The following is a 22,167-nucleotide window of genomic DNA, read 5'->3' on the forward strand; positions in this document are numbered from 1 at the left end:
CCCCCTTTTTACATATGTCTATAATTTTCCTTTGTTTTATCTTCATTTTGATCTTATATATATATATATATATATATATATAAATGTGTATAGATTACTACAATAAGAGATTCTTCCCAAGCACTTAAATAAGTAGCAAAGTTTTATGTTTAACGTTTTAACCGCTGAGACATTTAAATAATTCAAAGAATAATCTCTAAAAAACTGATAAGCATTATACAATGTTTTTAAAAATTTGACAAAAATTTCAAAAGTATTTGTTTATTTAATGGTTAGTACTCTATCACTTTAAGCAGTGCGAAAAGCAATAGTTACGTGCTGGCAGTTACTCACTTAGAATAACATTTCTACCAACTTAAAAAATCTTTGATAAAAGTATCTTTTTAGAGTATTTAGATTCACAATATTTAATAATAAACTTACCTGGAATCTGAGTTAAATCCGTAATTTGTTGGTCGAGCCACAAGCATCAGCTCGTCTTGACCTCTGCGTCCACTTCCCATGTACGGATAACGCCTCCTCGGATCCATCCGTCCATAGTTATCGTTGTATCCGGAGTCATAATCCGTACGTCTCTGTGACGTCCACCGACCGGGATAACTGGTGAAGCGGTCCTGTAGCATACTGTATCTACAACGCTAAAAATTTGATCATTAAATCAAAATTAAGATAGCATGTCTTCGATAAAATTAATTACAGGATCACTGTTAATCCGGGTTAATTCTATGAATTTAATTAAAAGTATAATCATATTCTAATCACTAAGTCTAAAAATTTAATAATTCATAAAAATACGCTGCTTATTGTGAGAATATTTTCCAAATTATAATTTGTCTATAGACAAAAAAAGATTACTTAAGCGAGTGATGCAATCTTTTCTTACTTTGTTTCAATTAATTTGAAAATCAAAACCACTTATTAGTACCATTAATTTTTTTTTTAATATATACGGGTTAATTTCCTCAAATATTCCTCCACGAAGGCTAGTTTGTTCTAATGCTATATCCAGAAGTGCCCTTGACTTCAAAATTGCACGGCTATGGAGATTCATTTTGCCAACAATTTATTATTTTAATTTATCTTTGTTACTCTAAATGTGTAACTGCGCTTATTTCGTTGCTATGACGATTTTTACTGAGTACGTTTAAAAAGATACGTCTTTTTGAGCTTGGCGATCTTATATTATATAAAATGAACTAAATAATAATTATAAATAATGATGACCTAATAGTTTTAAATTTTGCTTCTCAGTATAAAAAATCACAGTAATGAAATTATTTAAAATCAGTTATAATAACGTTGAAATATATAATTATTATACTCCAATTATATTAATATAATTAAGCATAATCTTTTGAATTGTATCAGGCGTTTAGCCATGTAAATATGTATATTGCTAAAGGAAAGAATGTTTTCATAGAAATAGTATAAAATTGCTTCCATATTTTTGAAAAAAACTTGTAGTATCTGTTATTAAAAATATAGTATATAGTAAAACTATTTTAGTTACTTACTTTAATCAGCTCACTTCTTATGCAAGTTTGCAACCTCTGAAAATAGAAATGCAATTTTCAACGTAATATTTATTTATATATAGCAAGAGAAATGTTTGAAGCTGATTTTTTTCCTGTAAACATAGTTAAATTTTCAAGGAAACATTGCTTGGTAGCTTATAATGTAGGTTTATATTTTTATTTTCTGCAACTCTGAACAGACTTTTTTAAGGATTTTATAGTGTAAAAGGTGATGCGAATCTTCCAACTTCGTTTGAAAAGCTATTACAAGAATTAAAAGAGCTGTAACTTAATCAACAATTAAATTCCAATATTTCCCTTTGGTAGGATGGATCAAAACAGGGCAGCCTCTTCAACCGTCAACTCCAACTTCCGAGGCGGCCATGATCAAACCTCCTTCCTTCAAAAGCTTTGGCGTAAAAAAAAAAAATGAACAGACAAATAAAATAATGCCCCTAAATAAAATGAAATATTTACTGATGAAAAATAACAAGCCTGAATTAAGATTGTTAAATGAATTCAATCTGAATCAGTAAACTGAACAACTATCTGCAGACAATTCGATTATTCACCTTTTTGTTTGTTTATTAGTCCTTTTTCTGCGTATTTTGTAAAGAGTTTTTTTTTTCCAGTTTCCACTGTTGTCGATTTCTTCTTTGACGGGTGTTTGTGTCAATATTCTAGATTTGATACGATATAATCAAACCTCTTTTAATAGCCATTGTGTTTGAAACATTTGAAAAGCATGTTAAAGTAAAAAGTAAAGACAAGCGAAAAAGTTTTCAATATGTTAAAATAAGTTCACAAAAATTCGATTTGTCCACGTATATAACTAATAGATCGCACATGAGAAAATACAGCAAAAAAAACTAAACATGAGATGTTATAAGCGATTTCCCTTCATATTTACAAGCAAATATCTAGTGAATAGAAAGAAATGTCATTATGACAAATACTATGGCATCGGTTTGTAATTTTTTTTCGACTTGATAATTCTAAATAGTCGACTTTTCGGAATACAGGCGTTAAATTAAAGTTAATTAACAATTGTGAACACATTAACCAAAGAAAGACTATCTTTAATTCATAATCAATCATTAATTATTTGTTAATTCATTCGGAAAAAAAAGGTAGTCTAGGTTTTTCATTACTGCGCACACTTTTTGAATAGATCAACTTCACCATAATCCCAAATAAATAGTTTTTACGAATTAAGTTACAAATAAAGAGTCATAAAAAATCCGGTTAGCATAAGCTTTAATAAAAACGTAGAGCAAGAAGTTCAAATAAATAAGCAGACGATAATTCTGGAATTCCTGAAGGTTCAAATTTTCAAACCTAAGTCATTTTTTCCCCACTAGCGTGCATTTTTAATGTTTTTGCATAATAGTGATTAAAAGTATTTTATGATTTTTTTATGATTAACTTATTCATATTCCTATTTATAATCAGGTTTTCATTCATCTTGTAGCGGTAGCCAATATGTGCCAAAATACAGCACCACCTGTAATTAATTTTTTATATTATTTTATTTTTATTATTTTATTATTGTACCACTGGATGGCAACTTCTTTAGTTTTTAGTTTTTCTTCTCTGGTGCGAAGTACGGATATAAATATATAGTTACTTTTCCCTGTGTTTTTGTACGTCAATTTTTATCCATTTATAAGTAAATACAATAGAAGGTAAGTTATTTTATCCTTACCCTTCAATCTTATTCAATCATTGGTGGTGATTTCTTTATAAATAGGAATAGTGAAGATAGAAAAGAACTTTGTAACGTCTTAAACATATATTTGGAGTTAGTAGAAATCCGAAGTAAATAATTAGATATTAAACTGGAATTGAAAACCAATGCAGTCTATTGGAAGACCGAAAAAGAAACATCAGTTGATTTTTTTTCCCTTGATATTATTACGGAATTTATGAAAGACCATCCATAAATAAAAAGAAAAAATTATTTGACCAATTGGTAACCAGTGATCGCAATGGTGCGATCACAATTTTTTCTCTCTTGTGATCAATCATCATTATCTTTTTCGTTTAATTATTGTTTCTTAATTATAATTAGAACAATAATTATTTTGAAAATATTTGATGTTAAGAATATATAGTTATATATAGTTATAAAGGTCCCGCAGTGAACTGATCGTTAAGACACCGTTTCCAGAAGATCACCGAAGTCAAGCATCACTGGCTGCGGTCAGTGTGCGGGTGGGAGACCGCTTGGATCAGTTTGCGTAGGGACCGAGGGTGTGCTGTATGGGTCCTCGTTAATCTGTTCTACCGTAAAGTGCTCGACTTCGCGTGCAGGTCGTTGGGCTACCGAAGCGGGGGTGCCATCCCCTCTGCAGAGGATCAAAACTGTGATGGCTTGTCTTCGGATCATCCTCAGGGATGTTTCCTAGACCGTCGCCAATAGCCCATTGTGCAGCTCTAGTGCGACGTAAATTAACTAAAACAACATATAGTTATTTTAATACAACATATTTATGACAGCTATATAATATTTAATATTAAGAATGAAAATAATAATCTTAAAATATGGTTTAATTCAGACGTCTGGAGCGGCTTCTATTATATATTCCGTTGCAAGCTAACAAAAGACCATTGCGGAATAGGATTTAAGTATTCAATCGCGACTGCATCCGTTTTATTTAGCTATCAAATTATATAATTACGCTTTCAAAACAATATAAAAGCTTTTAAAAGTCAAACTCGTCTGATAGAAATTTAATTCGTGCTATTTTTTATTAGCAAAAAGAAGGCCGTCCTACGTCGTTTCAAGAGTTGGTGATGTTGATATTCGTTCGCGCTAGGAACTTGGCATCCATTTAACGTGCACTTAGATGTAAACAGGCTCTCTCCATATGGAAAATAGTTTTTTTTTAACTTGCAACAGAGTATAGGCAACTGCTTTTTTGGTATATATGTACATAAGCTGAAATGAATAAAACAATCTAAATTATGGTTTTCGTTGAAAGAAAATTGCGAAAGAATTTTTATGACCGTTAAGAATGATGATCGGGGAAACATAGTTCAATTTAGTTATTTTATTAAGTAAAAAGTTCGGTGAAAATACAAAATCAAATGTTTGAAAATGCATAACTTTTATTAATGGATTGAAAGCAACTTTTTTCGCAAATCTAATTATGTTCCATGTTAACTTACAAGTTAATATATTTATATCACTTTTTAGTAGCACATTAAAAAACGTGATTAAAAACGTAGTTTAAGGTTAGTTAAATGTTACTCTTTTCGACCTACAATTCATAAAACTAATAAAAATTAATGAACTACTAAAATGAGAAAAATCAATGCTCGGGTTAAAGTCTGCTTTTTGAATCTTTGCCATAATAAAGCTGTACTGACTTTCACCTTTTCTTTAGAAATAAAAGCAAATCGAATAAAAATTTATTCATGTTGGGTCAGTTTTTCTTCTCTCTCGAGATCTCTATTAATAGATAAAAGAGACATTAAACCTAGCAATACCTTAAAATGATTCATTTATTTTCAGCTTTTATATTTATATTCCAAGTAAATGAGGTGGGCTAATCGGTTTGAACCGTGTCTCAGAATTTGTTGACATTTTAAAGCTTTAGTTACCGGATAAATGACGACATTTATAGAAACAAAAGTGGTTCTTTTTTTCAGTAAAAAATATTGAAAAAAATTCTTTTGGAATATGTCGCTATTAAGTTATTTCAGGCCACGTTAAGTAATATTTTTCAGTAGTAAATGTAATTGATTTTTTTTAAAGTTAAACGTTGAAAATGCAATAATTAGCAATATTTTTTAATATATTTTGCAATACGGACTAAGAATTGTCCATTGGGCTAAAAATCTATCAGTATATTGTTCATTTTTCACAGGAAATCTCCCCATTTTTCATAAGAACATAGATTGAGCCGCGGTGGCTCAGGTGATAAAGCGTTCGCCGCTCAATGAAGTGATCCCTGTTTCGAATCCCAGCGGTATCTGGTCGATACAAATGCTATGCCCGACTCGCACCAGCCACAGTACTGACGTAAAATATTTTCAGTAGTAGACGTTTTCGTGGTTTTCCTCAGCATGAGCACAAATGTGGGTAAGTTCCATAAAAAAATAGTCTTCCACCAAGACTTATATATCCCAGTGCTCTATCCAGGAGTTCTCTCGTCTTAAAGGCTGGGTTTAAAATTATAAGGCTATGACCCGTATTGACAGTCATAAACTTAAAATTAGGTCAACTGTTCAATGACGGTTATGAAATAAAATAAAAACCTAGTTAGAGCCGAAGTGGCTCAAGGAACGTTCGCCTCCCAATGCGGTAACTTAGGTTCGAATCTATCATATGATATTCTAAGAAAATATGAAAATATGGGTTAAAACATAAACTATGTATAGGATTTACAGGGCAGGATATACAGAACAAGATTTTCAGTAAAAGAAACCAAAAGGAGAAAAACCTTAATTATTTAATACATTTGTGATCATCGATATTCATTATGTATTTATTAAGCAAAATAAATCTACATGGAAACTCTGTACTACCAGAACTATACACATTAAAGTAGTATCTCAAAAAAGAAAAATCTCTCTAGCGTTAATGTAAATTTACAACAACTACAATTTTTTATAACACACATAAGCTTTACAATTGTCAGCTACAAGCATAAAACTTTCTTTCATTGATCCTTCATAAACATTGATCATTTATTAGACAAGAAAAACACGAAAACTTACTGCTCTAGGTTGCTTCCGACAAGCATCCACTAAATTGTCCAGCAAATCGTACCACTGTTGATGATTGTTGCTGTTTCTGTTGTACGAGTGACTCATTTCCGTCGTTCCTTGACCACCCTCGCGAGAATCGGAAAACAGAGACGAATAGTTGGCCTGAAATTGATTAACCCTTTTTCACACTGCTTGCAGTAAATTTTAGACATTCATCTTGAGTGGTATCCATCTTAAAAACATCATTTAAAATATCTCGAAAAGGTAAAAGAATAGTTAACTACTATTTTAATTTTATAACTTGCAAAATGATGATTCAAACTGAACTTGTTTTATGAGCTGGGTGCCTGGCCTGCGCAGCTGTCCCTATCCTCTCCATCGTGTATTATTTATCGCTGTAAAAGTTCTTTGAGATTAGCAGACTATATAGTAGCAGTTAGGTGATGATTCAAACATCATATCAATAAGGTAGCCATAACCAGGGAAATTTTAAAAAAGTGTTGCTAAATGTTTAATGAGGGTGTCAAAAATTCTAAAGGTTTTAATTTTTACTTCAATTTTATAAATTAAGCACGGCAGCATCATTAAAAGATCATAAAAATCATCATCTTCTTGAGGCCGTTTTACGGTCCTTTTCATATCCAGTTTGAAGATAGTGGCATTGATGTGATACTTTCCAGGGACTGGAAAGCAAATTGGAGTATGAAAAAAAGTAAAATATTTTGTATTCTGTATTCTAGATAAAGATGCATCCTTGCAAAAAGGAGCAGCCGTTGGCTTGAGCTTTATGTCTTCTTTCAAGTATCCAAATGGGAAAAACTCAGTAAATCTTGCGGAAATTAAGCAGAGAAGTTTCACATTTTAAATCTTAAAACTGAATAATCACTTTATTCCATGATGCTTAATTATGATTTGAGAAAATCGTATCGGATATTGTAAATTATGAGAAAATGACCGTAAGCAGTCGCCGGCACCCAGGTAAATTTCGATGATGACGATATTTTAAATGCTTGAGTGCTTCCATTTGTTTAATTAGGATGTCTAACTTTTTGCACTCGAGGCAGCGAAATATTTAAATTTTGACTTACAGCAGTAATGAAGTTTTGCATTGGTATTTTTCGTATAAGGTATGGCAAAATTATAGCTCTTAAGTTGTATTAAACTTTAAACTATTTATTATTTTTTTTAAATAAAAAGTCTCTTTACGTATCTTGTTTTAATCCAAAAAAAACATTTAAACTGTTATCGTTCTGAAAATTAAATGTTTATGGCAGCTTTTATTTATTTATTTACTTATTTATTTTTTTATTGTTTTGGTTCAAGGATCGAACTCATTGAAGCTACTGACTCTGAGGAAATTGAACGATATATCAAGAAGTTCAAACCATGAACAGCCCAAAAACTAACCATTAAAACCAAAATGCACGTACTTCTTCCTGAAAAATATTGTCTCAATCACTTATATTTTTAATGCATTCCCATGCCTAACCAACTTTCTTGAAGTCTCGAAGACGTATTAGTTCGAAGACGGAGAAACATAATTGTAATTCCAAAATCTTATGAAGATCATACCCTGCCATCCTGTAATGGGCTTATTAGACTCTTCAGTGTGATTGAAAAATTGCAACGAGTGATTTATAACAGAATAAAACCTCTATTTTACAACTTTTCAAACCAGAACTATGGTTTTAGAGCTAAGGTGCCATCCCTAAGGCTAAGGTGCCATCGGACGTAATAAGAAAGCTCTGCACTTCTTAATATTGATATCGAAAAGGTTTTCGACTGATTATAACATACAGAAACAATATACAAATTAAATTCAGTAAAACTTCCATCTATAACAATAAAATTAATTCTTTATCGCTCAAATAGAAACTTTCGCATAGATTACAAAAGTATCGCATAATCTTTACGCCAGATTTTAACAAGGATACCTCAAGGAAGTATACTAGGCCTTATACTCCATATCCTATTCACATACGACTTTTTTATTAATAGGAGGAGATTACAAGAGTTAAACCATGTATTACGCTGATGGCACAAATAAAATTGTCAAATCCAGCAGCCCCAAACTCGCCATTCAAAAATTACAGAAATGCAGCATTGAAGTCCGGTGTTTAAAATGGAATTTGCAAGTAAATGCTCAGAAATCAGAATTACTCGTCCTCCAGAAAAATAGGAGGGAAATACTTCAGGGCAAACAACGAGTCTACCAAAAATATTATTATAAATTAAAATTTGTCTGAAATTGACAAATTTAATTTATAAAATTAAAGCTTATACTTTTTCCAACAGTTTCATGAAATATTTATTACCATTTTTTTAAATTGTTTCTGATAGGGACCACCCAGATAGGCATATGTGTCGTTCTTCTATGACTAATACACTTTACTATTAATACTGTCTCATTATGACTAGTACACTATTTTTCATGATTTTAATTAACTTTGGGTTACTTATTCTCCTTAGTTTAATTTATAACTTACAAAATAAAACATCAACTTTGTTTAAACAAAATTATCAGTTTTGATATCCATGAATTTGTTTCTGATATCATAAATAATACCCAGGTTGATAAAAATTAAAATCAATATAATCACGAATAATAATTGGTGTAGAATGGAGAAGTAAATAAATTTTTGGATTTGAATTACCATAAAAACAATACATTCACCTTGTGACACAAAATCAGACTTGGAAAAAAAAGAGAAGTGAAACAAAAATCAATTTTCTGAGATTGGCACGTAAAACAAAAGTAGGACACGAACATAAAAGAGCCAACTGTTGGATAACCATTGTTAATAATGAAATGCTTACCATTATAATTCTGCTCATACAATCAATGGCCTGAAAAAAGAAATAAACATCACATTAGCCCCTTTCACTAATTGCATAAATTGAGTACAGAAACTGCTTTTTGCTTCAGAATTCTAATCTGTTGATAGCTTTGTCCACACTCTTGTTCATCTAATGTTAACGTTGATTTTATTTTTGTATTACAACAAGTTATCGTTGCATTTAATGTACCTTTAAGTATTAAATATTATTTCTGATTATAAAAATACATAAATATAATAAAAAAAGTAATATTTTGCTATAAAAACATTGAAATAGAGCACGAATAAGGGTTACAAATTTTAGAGAAAAAAAACTAGCATTAGCTTCATTTTTACCCGTTTTTGGAAGGAATAAAACTAACACTGTATATTAACAGTTATAAGTATGCATAGTGTTAACTTTCACAAACAATAATTGTATTTTACCTAATTTTATTTACAAACAGGATACTGTGTATATACTTCAAATATTTATTATTAATCTGTTACTTAAACATGATTTTAAAAATGACACCATTCAATATTATGTATATAATGTAAATAGTTATTATGTTTCTCAAATATATTTGTACATAATTCCCATTTGAACTTAACTTACATTTCTTTAAAACTTAAATATATCGGTTAAGGTAATCTTTTATCTTCAGCTACACCATTAGCGTACAGCTACTTCATGTACTAGCATCAACGTTTCTGACATTAATGATGAATGGGTAAGAGACCTCATCTCAGGTGACCCCCGCTCCCGCTCTCAGGTACCCCGCTAAACACATTTTTTCAATCATCCATAAAACATGCATATTTTAACTGTTATTAAGAAGTAGTAATAATGGATAGTTTACTTCATTCGAAATAAAAGTTGGAAGTAAATATTTTTACTACCAGTATTTAATTTTTTTCCGAAAGTTTTAGTAACAGAACAATTCTGATATGTTCGAGGTAGCGGGCCGTAATGGCCTCAGACGCCCAGTTCCACTAAATGAACGAACGAGCATGTTCTAGGTATTTTTTTTTTTTCACTTTCCGAGGAAGGTTTTCCGAGGATCTATAAAATGGAAGTTGAATTCCAATTGGGTACTTGAAACAAATCACATAATTGTGTCGAATCACGTGGTCGTGCATAGCGCGATAACGCCACAGATTTAAAACTTAGGTTTATTATCATGCTGAATTAATTTTTGGATAAGATTTAATCGGATGCTTAGAAGCAACGTCACTCGTGTGCGTCGTACCTGATTGGTTGACTCAAGTGTGCTGTCGATTCGAAGTATCCGATTGTAAGAAGAAATGTTTCTATTTTGTTTTGTATTTATATAGATACTTAATTTATGTATATGTAACAAAATCAAAAAATAAATTTAGGAATTAAAAAAGAAAAATATAAAATCATGTTTTAGTTCAACGATGCAGATAAAATTCTACAATGATTAAATATTTAGGTTTCCCTTTTTAAGGAAAAGTACACCCCCATTATAATGATTGAAAACATATACAAATTTGAAGTACATTTTATTTAAATTTTAATAACTGAAATTATACGAAAACAGTTATGATTCATTCAGTTTCGTACTATTCAGGACTATGCATTCTCCAGAAAAAGAGTGAAATCAGGTTGCAATTGCAAAGCATAATGAAATGTAAGCTGTTTTCGGAAAGATATCAATGACTACCAAGACTTATTTTCAATCCTATTTAATCCATGAATAAGGTACAACAAGTATCAGAATCAGAAATCGTTTCAGAAGGTATTTCTTCATCATGTTGGTTTAATACACTATGGACTATAACCTCTTCCATGTTTTTCGCAACAGGTTCTTTCTCTTGCCTAATGTTATTAGTTTCATCTTCTTACATTTTTTGAAGGCTATCTATTTTATATCTGCTCCTCTGCATTTATGTCTTCTAAAACATATTCGGGTAGAATAGACGTTGTCCACCCTACTTTAGTTTTGTAGACAAAAAGAGCTTCGTATGTTGTTGTCTTTTTATCCAAGTATGATGATCCCTATTTTTCATAAATAGAAGGAAATGCAGTCCTAATCTTTGGAGGACAAATTTGTTAGCCTGCATTCAAGAATCTTGATTAGATCTCTCAACACTACCCTGGCTTTGTGAATGGCGAGACTTTCCATAGATGATCTTCGGTGCTGACTAAAACTCCTTCATGCTGATCACATTATTTTACCGTTCCCCTACCATTGTCAGATTGTAGTAGAAATGACGCTCCACGGAACGATAATATGTCCACTAGATTATAAGCTGCTTTTTTATTTACTTTTGAAGTTAGAGACTAGAGAATGACAAATTATGTGAGATGATCTTGGTGCACCATAATAACATTTTACACCCTATCTGTACTGAGGTTGAAAGACAATAAAATCTACCTGACAACGGAAATGAAATTCTGGAAAAAAAATCATAAGTTTCACATCAATACCGCTTTTAATACCTTTCTTTTCTTCTGAAAAAATTCATAATGGTGGATGTACACAGTTTAATGCCATGACATGTAACGTTTTTATGCTTAATTGAAAGTTCTTTCAACAGTCTATCACGTCTTCCATTTCCTGTCCAATAGCCAAATGAGTCCGTGACTGTATACTATACTGAATACTGTATAGTAGTGACGCCTTCTTTAACAGGGATGAATGAGTTTACTTTTTTTTGAGTTGAGAAAAAGTTTTCACAGTTGAGAAAAAAATATTTATTGAGCAAATGAAGTAGAATTGCATATTGTGACACTCCCGAACAAACCGTTAAGTGCAACTGACAAATTCTAAACCTGCAGCTCGCGTTATAAGTCTTACGTCTCGTCACGTGATATTCGAAAAGAATCGAAGATGTATTTCCTACTCTTCCGGTAACATCATTTGCCGGTAGTCAAAGGCAGTCTCAGATTTTCTTCATGAAAAGCAAGGCAAATATTCTTTGGCTATTCAAATTGGCTATGAAGGAGCTGGCTCCTGTAATGGCCGAATTTTCGCAACAAGGATTAAGTTTGGAGGAATGTTCCTTTTTATGACTAAATTCACTTTATAATAATAGATTTTGAATATAGATATTAAGTAACTAAACTAAAGTCTTTGATGTGATAAATGAAAAATTGTAAATAAATAATAAAGAAGTGTAATGCTTAATAATAACCACAATATGAACATATTTTTTTTTTTTCAAATTGCGTTTCTGCTTCACTTGTTTTCTTGGTCTAATAACAATCAGTCCTTGTAATTTTTGAAAACTTTAAATTTTTAAATAAATTTAAATAAAATTAAATTTTTAAATCTTAGAATATTAAAAATATTGATGCATAATTTACAAAACCGGGGTAATAATATTAAATAGAATAAACATTTTGTAATTTATCGCATTAAATTTTTCGACAACGGAAACCACTTACGTAAATTATCTATCCCAAAAGTTTAAACAATTGTTTTTTAATCTTTATATACCTAAAAACTTCACAGTCCGTAAAAAGTAAATAAAAGAAGAATTAAATAAAAATAATTGTTAAAAAATGACTATAAAAATATGATTTTCATTCCAATATTTTGAAGTAACCGATGTTGCGTAACGTTTGTTTCTAACATAATAATTTAGCTATATATATGTGAGTTTTTCTTTTACTGAATACATTAGGGATCCATAATTATATATAATATTTTATTAAACAATTGCAATGACTTCTATCACGATATTTCATATCCCTTTTCTTCTATTTAAAAAAAAAATAGCTGTGATACCCTTTTAATTTTTAATAAATTCCTGAGAGCAAAATCTTTCGTTATAAGGACCTGATACATTTAAAATTCGCAGTTTTTATATTGAACAAGGCCCACAACGCCCCGCGACAAGGTTTTTCAGTCTACTGTTCAATTTTAATATCAAATGAAAATACTTTGCCGGTGCAAGTATTAAAAAAAAAACTTTAAAGAGGAATGTTTAGAGTTTCACTAAATAAATTACTAAGAGTCGTGGTGGCTTGGAGGCTAGAGCACCCGTCTCCTAATGAAATGACCCGGGTTAGAATCCCTGCGATGGCTGAGCGACACGAATTTTGCACCCGGCTCGCAACGACGTCAGTGCGGACGTAAAATATCCTCAGTGATAGACGAATTATGAATTAGAGTCCCCTTGCCGCCAAGCTAACCATGGGTGGTTATATTTTCGTGGTTTCCCTCTCCATGTAACGCAATACTGGCTAGATCCATCAAAAAAGTCTCTTACGAACCCAAATTTCTCCCAATCCTAGAGTTCACTTGTCTTCTGGATCACATTCAAAATTACAAGACTATGAAGTTGAACACATATATGGCAACGTTACTTTTAAAAAGTAACGAGTAAAAGTACAAGTATTTTTAAAAAAAATAACGAGTAAAAAGTAAAAAGTTCTTATTTTAAAAAGTAACGAGTAAAAAGTACAAGTAAAAGTACAAGTAAAAGTACAAGTACTAAACAAAAAAAGTAACGATTTAAAAGTACATTTCTAGGAAATCGAAAATTCAGAGTAACCTAAAATTTTTTTGAATAATATTCTTATGTTCTTTAATGTTTTTGCAAAATTGCTGTTATTTATTTAATTATATTTAATTTTGAAAGTTATGGACATTAATTTATTTTTAAATTCGGAAGAACATTATAATATAATTTTACAATATAATTTTATAATATAATCATATAATATAATTTTAAAATCAAATATAATTTTAATATCAAACTTTTTATGGATTTGCACGAAAAAGAAATTTTATCTATTGATTTTAATTTTTAGTTTATTATTTTTATTTATTTAAATTACCATTGATTTAAAATTGTTTTACTCTATAGAAAAGCGTTTTAAAAGCACAAACATAAACGAAGCAAACACGGGGTTTCATATATCTTTGTGATCTTTGAGCTAGTAAAAAATAATTGAATGTGCATTATAAGTTGAAACAGAACAGTCTACAGTTTTATTTGTAACAATGGCTAATGCTGAAGTCATGCGAGAAAATCATTTTCCGAACATTTCTGCCTAACGGAATAATTAAAATTTGTAAACTAATTTTAGTATCAGCGGCTAAATTAATACCTTCGAGTTTTCAAGAGTTAAAATAGTAATTACAATAGTTTTCAATAGCACAAATAGTTCTGAAGTTCTTTGGATTTGACTGGGCGTGGTTTGACAAGGTCGGGCATAAATATAATTTTAGTAAAAAATATACTAGGAAAAATTGTATTTAGTAAAAAATGTATTAAGACAAAAATGTATTATTAATGAGTTCAAAAAGAAAATTGAAAAACGTAATAAAAAAATTCAGCATTTTTTATTTAAAATGTATTCAATAAATGCATAAAACTCGAAAATGAATGAAAATAACTTGCTAATTAATATTTTTATTCATTTTGCAAAATAATTGCATTTCGAAAGTGGTGTCACTGAGTCTGCTGCGAGAATCTCTCAGAATGTGCTTAGCCACGCTGAATAAGCACTCCAGGGGAGGTCAAGTTGTTTAAACACGAAGTTTGCTGTGAATGCATATATATATATATGTATGTATTGCACATTTATTTATAAATTAAAAAAAACATAAGCATTTTCCTTAATTTTTTTTTTTTTTATAGAAGGCTTACAGAGTTTTAGAAAAAAGTAACGATTTCATTCGACATTTCCGTTACAAATACTTGTACTTTTTCCCTAAAAAAGTAACGAAAGTACAAGTAAAAGTACTAAATTTAAAAAGTAACGAAGTACAAGTAAAAGTACATACTTTTTACTACTTTTACTTGTACCGGCGGTAAAAGTAACGAAAGTAAAAGTACTGCCATATATGGTTGAACATGGGTCGACTTAAATTCAAAATTGGGTTGTCCGTACAACGACTGTGGTATCATAAAAAAAAATGAAAACAAATTAAGTGTGGCCCTTAACAAGAAAAAGTCCGGATGCGAAAGTCGTAACTCCCCTTCCTACGATATCGCTTTTATAATGTCCTTATTTTCAGCCATTGCAATCTTCAAAAAGAATCATGATAATAATTATTTTTGAAATTTTTCACAGAATAAATTAATCAATCAGGAATCTCTTTCTTGAAAATACTAGGTTGTATGACAACTTCCCCTCTGACATGACACCACTGTTAACAACATAAAGAGATATTAAAAACATCAAAACCTGTTGATGCCTGTTGATCAAAACCTGTTGAAATGTTATTATTAGAAGAAATTTCAAGTTTTATCAAGCAGTCAGATTGACTGATTTTGTTGTTTTTAATTTCACTTTCATCAATACTGATTTATTTAATTTAGCTAATGTTTTTGGCTCTTTCTTCGCTGTAATTTGAAACTCTATTTAGTTTATTTTTGACAATGATTCTGAAAATGCAATATTAGGGGCTGTGACATCGGATCACCCGATATACAATTTTCTTATTTATGACCCCAAATCAACTAACTTACTTAAACTAAGTAACTATAACTAACTTACAACTAAATTAATGGATTCTATTTCGCATAGCGACACAATTCCGATTTTTAAAGAGTAATAATTAAAATAGTCCATTTAAATTCATTTAATTAAGTCTCGGCGTTTTCTAAATCAATAATTTAATTTATTAATGAATGTTTTTTTTAAATTTAATTTCAACAAATTATTATGAACATTGTTCAAAATAAGAATGGGAAAAAAAATAGAAAAATATTCGATGTCTTTTGACTCTTCGTGGATATATAGAAGGGTTAGTCTCTTCTTAATGTTCTATTTCTGTATTTGGTAAAAATGGAAAACAAAATTGAGCATTTTTGATAATGGTATATCTTTAAAGTCAGTAACGAAACAGTTCAAGGTTGACTTCGACTGTCACGTGACTCGCGAAAACACTTGATTATCAAGGAAGGAAAGAGTTATTTCCCTCTCTCGTGTAACGATAACGAAGAATTATTCTTAATTCAGTTAGTTTTTGCAACTGAGAATGTCGATTGAAGATAACAGTGAATATATTTTTATCTGGAGAATTAAAAATTATTCGTCTTGCTATCAAGAAAAAGGTGCGTATATCGACAGTCCTTTTTTTAGTGTGGAAAATTTAGTTGGATGTCAATGGAATCTATCATTTAGTCCTAAAGGTAGCTCTGAACTAGAGAAAAATGATTTTGTGTCGTATTATTTAGAATGGCATCAAACAGATGAAAAAGTAACTGAAACTCCCCCTATTGATTACAGTTTAGATATAGTGGACATGGTGGGTAACAAATTAAAGAGTCGCAGATTAAAAATTGTGTTTTCTGAAGAATCACCAGCTTGGGGGGAGCCCAGATTTATGAGAATAGATGAATTGACTACGGAAATGGACAGTTGGGAAGAAGATGTCTTAACTCTTCAATGTAGAATTAAGTGCGGTAAGTTCAAAAAACAAGGAATATTTAAAACAGAAGCTTGTACTTTACTTGATGTAGAACGACGTCTTTTTGAATGGGATATTACAGCACCTTTATTATTGGAACATTCTGAAACTGTGTTTTTCCCAATCAACGATTTATTCAAATTTGAAATCACTTTGACTTCTTTGTTGGACGGTTTACAATTTTTAATTCATCTGAAGGAACACCAATCTGATTTATCTCAGCCAGTAATCTTTAAAATAACTCTTTGGGATAAAAAAGGATGCAAAATCACTTCTAAGCGTGCTGGACATTTGTTTAAAGATGCGGAGACATGGAAGTTTCCAGATTTCGTAACAAAGGATATTTTAGAAACTTGTAAACTCGATTCAATTAAAGCAGAATTCAAATTGATGTTCGAAATTTACGTCTCAAAGAAACGAATATCTTTTAACGGTATTCAAAAATTATATCTCGAGTCCTCTTTTACCTGTCCTTGTGCAATTGCTATACCTAAGGTCTGCCCTATTTCTGCCATGCAGAATGATTTTCGAAGTCTCTTCATTAATAAAAAGTATTTTGATGTAACTATTCGAGTACAAGAAGAGGAATTTCCTGCCCATAAACTCGTCCTAAGAGTGCGATCACCGGTATTCGAAGCTATGTTTGATCAAAACTTGTTGGAAAACGAAACTGGCATAGTCAATGTAACTGATATAGATGGAAAAACTATGAAAACCTTTCTCGAATTTCTATACACTGAAACTGTGGATATAATGGAATACGAAAGCGCCAAAAAGTTATTGTTTGCTGCTGATAAATACCAAGTGTCATCGTTGGTAAACGAGTGTGTTTCTTATTTGATATCTGTTTTGTCTGTTGAAAACGCGTGTGAAATTATCACCATTGCCGATTCTGTTTACTGCGAGCGTTTGAAGTCCTATGCGCTTGATTTTATAGTATCTAACGCTGCTAAAATTTTGATCAATCCTAACTGGAGACCGTGGATCAAAGAAAATGTTGAATTAGCAACTGATATCTTTACCAAGTTGTCTACTAACTTGATAACAAAATACAAATAAATTTTTGTAAGTTTTACTTTTTCCTTTAACATAAATCAAACTGTCAATTTCTAGTAATTAAGGAATTACGAAACTAAAATTTCATTTACAGTTGTAACAGGTAATTAAAAACTGCAGTTCGTTGATTAAAAACTGCTTAAGTCGCGATCGCTAACTTCTTTTCAAAAATAATAATTATAATTACTCATTGATTAATCACGTTTTTTTTATGAAGAAATAATTGCTTAAAAATTTTTCAAAGCATTTCAAATTTGTTATAAATATATTGTTGAATTATAAAATCATATTTTATTCTTTACATTCAACTAATTTCTTTTCAAAAATAATAATAATTTCTCATTGATTAATCACGTGTTTTTAAAGAAAAAATTTTTTTAAAAATTTTCAAAGCATTTTCAAATTTATTATAAATATTTTATTATAAATATATTGTTTTATATTTTAAAATTATTATATTTTATTCTTTATATTCTACTAATTTCTTTTCAAAAATAATAATGATAATTACTCATCGATTAATCACGTTTTGGTAAAGAAATAATTGATTAAAAAATTTTTGAAGCATTTATTATATATTGTTGATAAGTTTTGATTTTCCGAAATTGCATATTAAAAATCTCATATTTCTTAGGAATTATTCAAATTATAAACTAGAAACAAAGCGAAAGTTCATTGTAGTTATTGAAAAAAGACTTTTTTTAAATTTTACAGAAAAAATAGTGTTGAAATATTTGTGGTTTTTCTTACCTTGTTTTTCAGTCCTACCATTTGTATCATACATTTGCTTGTATTAAAACTTTTTAATGCAATAATATAGCTAGAAATGAATTGTTTTGATTTATTTGTAATAATATTTTAATTATTATAAACTGAAATTTCTGAAGTGTCCTGTTGATTTAAATTAGGGGTGTATTGCCTGCAGCCCCCCTGACTGTTGATGTAATGTTCTAAACACACAAAATAAATGGTTTTTTGAGGGGACTATTTTTTATTAGTGGAAAATTTTGAACCGCACATTTGAGTCATCACTTTTTATCACGCTAAATTTGCACAGATTCTATAGCAAAGCTAAGTTGTTTCTATGTTATTTTTCCTGATGCATACGACTTGTGAGTTAATCGTTCATATAATTCATCACTTTTTGAGTTTCCTTATTTTTAAGTTACTTTTCAACCATCTTTTTGGAAGTTATTGCTATGCATTCCCACGTGATTATAAAAATTCCGATATTTTGGTAGGAAATACGAATTTTAAACACGCATTTAATTAATTACTAATTGCTTCATTTCACCTTTTTGCGCATTTAATTAATTACTAGATGCTTCATCTCACCTTTTAAGTAAACGTTCAGTGATTTCTGCTTATATTAGAAACATATAACATTATAGTAGAAACACTTATAATAGTTTCCTTTGCTTATAATAGCATATTTAAACAAATGTTTTAAATCCTTTATATTTGAGACTAGTTTTTTTTCTCATTAAGTGTTTCTAGTTAATTTATTTTCAGAATAATAAAATATAGATAATAGAGAGTGAAAACAATACATACTCTGTTTTGCTGTCTGACTATTGTGCAATTATTTTCCCGGTGGCAACATTCATTGTATACCTGCAAAGAAGATAGTCTTAACTAGCGATACTTCTTTTTAGAATAGAGAATTAAATAACTTTAAAATAATTTTAGAAGATTAAAAAAATACTTAATATGAAAAAGTAAGCGATTAGTGATAAATGTAACAAATATAAGAATCTAGTTAATATAATTCCAGATGTTATGTTCATTTCGCATTAAGTTAATCTTTTAAATATGTTCCATGAATAGCTGTTAAAAGTTTTAAAGAAATCAGTTAAAAAGTCGTCACTTTACGAACAACAACAATAATATCAAGTAAACCAGCAACTTTTCGAATTTCTTAAAAGAAATTCTAATATGTCCATCGTTATAATTTTTTTCATTTCTGTTACTATTCTATTTCAGTCACAATCAATTACATTATTGTATAATACATTAACCGTTAACGACTAATGTCGCCAAATATGTGGCATGATATGTTAAGAGGCCCTTCCTTACCCTATCGAACTCGACAGTCAAAGGAAAGGAGAGAGGGGGATATTCTAAATATGCTTTTAATACTCTTTATTTAATTTTTACAAATAAACTGATGATGGATAGTTACTCTATTTTTTGATGTAATACAAGTCGGCATGTCGATACTTGTTGAATACAAGGCCGCCTAATCACAATTTAAAATATAAAGAGTGCGGAATTTTAGATGTTATTTTATTTTTTCATTTTTTGAGAAAATTATGTCAATACAATTCTACAATCAGCAGTTTTTGACAAGTAGTTAAATAGCATACAGTTGCCTGTTTTTAGATCTTTTTTGTAATGTTAAGGTTAATGGAATTTTTCATCATTTTAAACTGTAATAAAAATAGATTTTAAGAAATCTAAATACTGAGAAACTATGTGGTTTTAAAAGACATTCAAAATCACATATCGCAGACTTTAGAGATAAATTTTATCTAAAAATTATGAAGCGCTATTAGTTCTAATCCACTAAAGCGAACTCTTTATTTCCTACTTTTTAGAAAGGTATTGTACTGTCTAATAATACTGTATCATCAAAATTTTAAATACAAAAAAATATCGAGAAACAAAAATTAGAAATTTTACGCGAAATCCAAGATGGCGAAGATCTAATTTCACGTAATGTTAGGAAAAAGCTCATTTGACTAATTTTAACTCTCTTTTTGTTGTCATATTTACAATGGAATTTAATTATAGCTTATTTGACAAATAATATTTTTACTTAATTATAAAAAATAATAAATTTTCCCTAAAGAAATTAATATTTTCTTTTCTATACTAGATATAAAAATGCAAATTTTTCTTTGCATAAAAAAATAGCTTAATCCAGGTGGAAATAAAACTTGAAATACTTCTAAACCATTAAGGATTCCAATCATCATGTAATATTTTCTTTTCATAAAAATATTTTAATTACAATCAACAAATAATAATATATTAATAAATTTACTCTAAAAAAATTTATATTTTCTTTTTATACTTGATATAAAAATTCAACAGTTTTTCTTTGCATGAAAATAAAAGCTTAAGTTTGGTGGGAAGAAAACTTGAATTACTTCCCCAGGCATTAAGGACTAATAAATTCCCATAATTATTTAATCTTTTCCTTTCATAAAAAGTGATCTAAAAAATTTTATAACTCACCTGTGTTGGAATCATATCTCGTATGCATTCTATCACGTAGGTTGATTCCTGGCTAACACCTGAAATTAAAATTGAGAAAAGGAGAAAAAAAATTTATAAAACACTTAAGAAAACTTTAAAAGTAAATGATAATTTCATTTCTTTTCTTCAAAATTTAGTTGAGAACCTAATGGTGATTTAGGGGATAGAGCGTTCGCATCCCAACGGTGTGATACAGGCTTGAATCTCAACAGTGGATGGTTGGTATGAATTCTGCTACAGTTGGTTACTTGGAGACCGAGTCTGTCTAAAATATGCGTTGCAAAAAGGCCAAATGTTGCATTCTCGTACTCGGCCTTTGGTGTCTAAACAAGAGAATTAGAAAATTAAAAAATTTCTATCGCCAACCTGTGAGAAAAGCAAAATCAACAGTAACTCCAACATTACACTCACAAAGCAAATGCATCGAACAAAGGAAGCAGATCGTTTAAATTTTTAAACCTTATAAATTTTATATTTAATAATAGAACGAAACATTTGTTTAAAACTTGTAAAAAAGTTAATAAAAATTGTATGAATGCGAGCTCGCATGAACCAGATACTGTTTTTTTTCCCCCTGTAAACGAGAGCCCAGGTCCGTCTAATCGCGATTTTCCAATCCCGCCGCCTTTAACGACTCGTCCTCATGTTTGGTATTTCCTGAAATGAAGGGGGAAAAAACTTATTCTTTTTTAGTTCAAGCAATAAATTTCAAAAGAAATAAAAGTTAACATTATAATTGCGACTAACTACGACCAAGAGGAAAATCTCCGAAAAAAAGAACTAGTCTTTAAAGATCGCTGGATTTTAAATTAGCTCCTCGGGAAATTCTCTACAATTTTTCTTTTTTAATTTTGAAAATTATGAATCTCTTTGGTTTTTTGCCAATTGTAGTTGGCGCTAAAAGGTGCCAATGTGGAAACATCCCAGTTAATAAACAGTCATGACGTTCGATTTAAAATTTACTTTAACAAAAATTTGCAGAGTAGTTATTAAAAAATGGCTTTCATTCGAGAATTTTATTTCTGTTGTTAAGACCAAAATAAAACTCATAGCTTTATCCTCATATAAAAAAGCTTCAATTAAAAAAAAAAGAGTAGAAAGGAAAAATTGAGATTCGAACCTGATACCCTCTGACCTTGAAGAAAAGCCAAAAGAGTAACCGAAGTTACTACTTGAATCTCCCAAGGCATTTTCATCCGAGACAAGAAATCAATTCGGGAAAGAAACGACTTTTTCCATTAAATTCGTCTGCTTCGATTTCAGTTTGGTTTCGAATTTCAAAAGCATCCTATTTATAACTTGCGATTCTCATTCAAGCTGGTAATTACTACCGACCCTGATGAAGTAGAATGAAAAACACTGTTCACATTTTTTTTATAAATCAGGTAAACCTCTCTTTGTGTG

General features: G+C 30.0%; 1 protein-coding gene across 4 annotated transcripts in view; it reads right to left on the bottom strand.

Moving 5' to 3' along the window:
• LOC107438488 (uncharacterized) overlaps nucleotides 1-22,153 on the bottom strand; it is a 26,464-nt gene extending 4,311 nt beyond the window's left edge. For 2 of the 4 annotated variants that reach the window (XM_043054206.2, XM_043054208.2), the window contains exons 1-7: nucleotides 21,884-22,145; nucleotides 20,743-20,801; nucleotides 19,057-19,116; nucleotides 9,048-9,077; nucleotides 6,240-6,392; nucleotides 1,515-1,550; nucleotides 424-638 (exon numbers count right to left, since the gene is read on the bottom strand). In XM_043054206.2, coding sequence (XP_042910140.1) covers nucleotides 424-638; nucleotides 1,515-1,550; nucleotides 6,240-6,392; nucleotides 9,048-9,077; nucleotides 19,057-19,116; nucleotides 20,743-20,801; nucleotides 21,884-21,959 — 629 coding nt within the window. In that variant the 5' untranslated portion in view covers nucleotides 21,960-22,145. Of the gene's footprint in view, nucleotides 1-423; nucleotides 639-1,514; nucleotides 1,551-6,239; nucleotides 6,393-9,047; nucleotides 9,078-19,056; nucleotides 19,117-20,742; nucleotides 20,802-20,908; nucleotides 21,175-21,883 lie in introns of those variants that run through there. The other 2 variants (XM_071177263.1, XM_043054210.2) reach the window with 2 other exon arrangements.
• Between the last annotated feature and the right edge of the window lie 14 nt (nucleotides 22,154-22,167).

This window comes from Parasteatoda tepidariorum, chromosome 2 (assembly GCF_043381705.1).
Source record: "Parasteatoda tepidariorum isolate YZ-2023 chromosome 2, CAS_Ptep_4.0, whole genome shotgun sequence".
Lineage (NCBI taxonomy): Eukaryota > Metazoa > Arthropoda > Arachnida > Araneae > Theridiidae > Parasteatoda > Parasteatoda tepidariorum.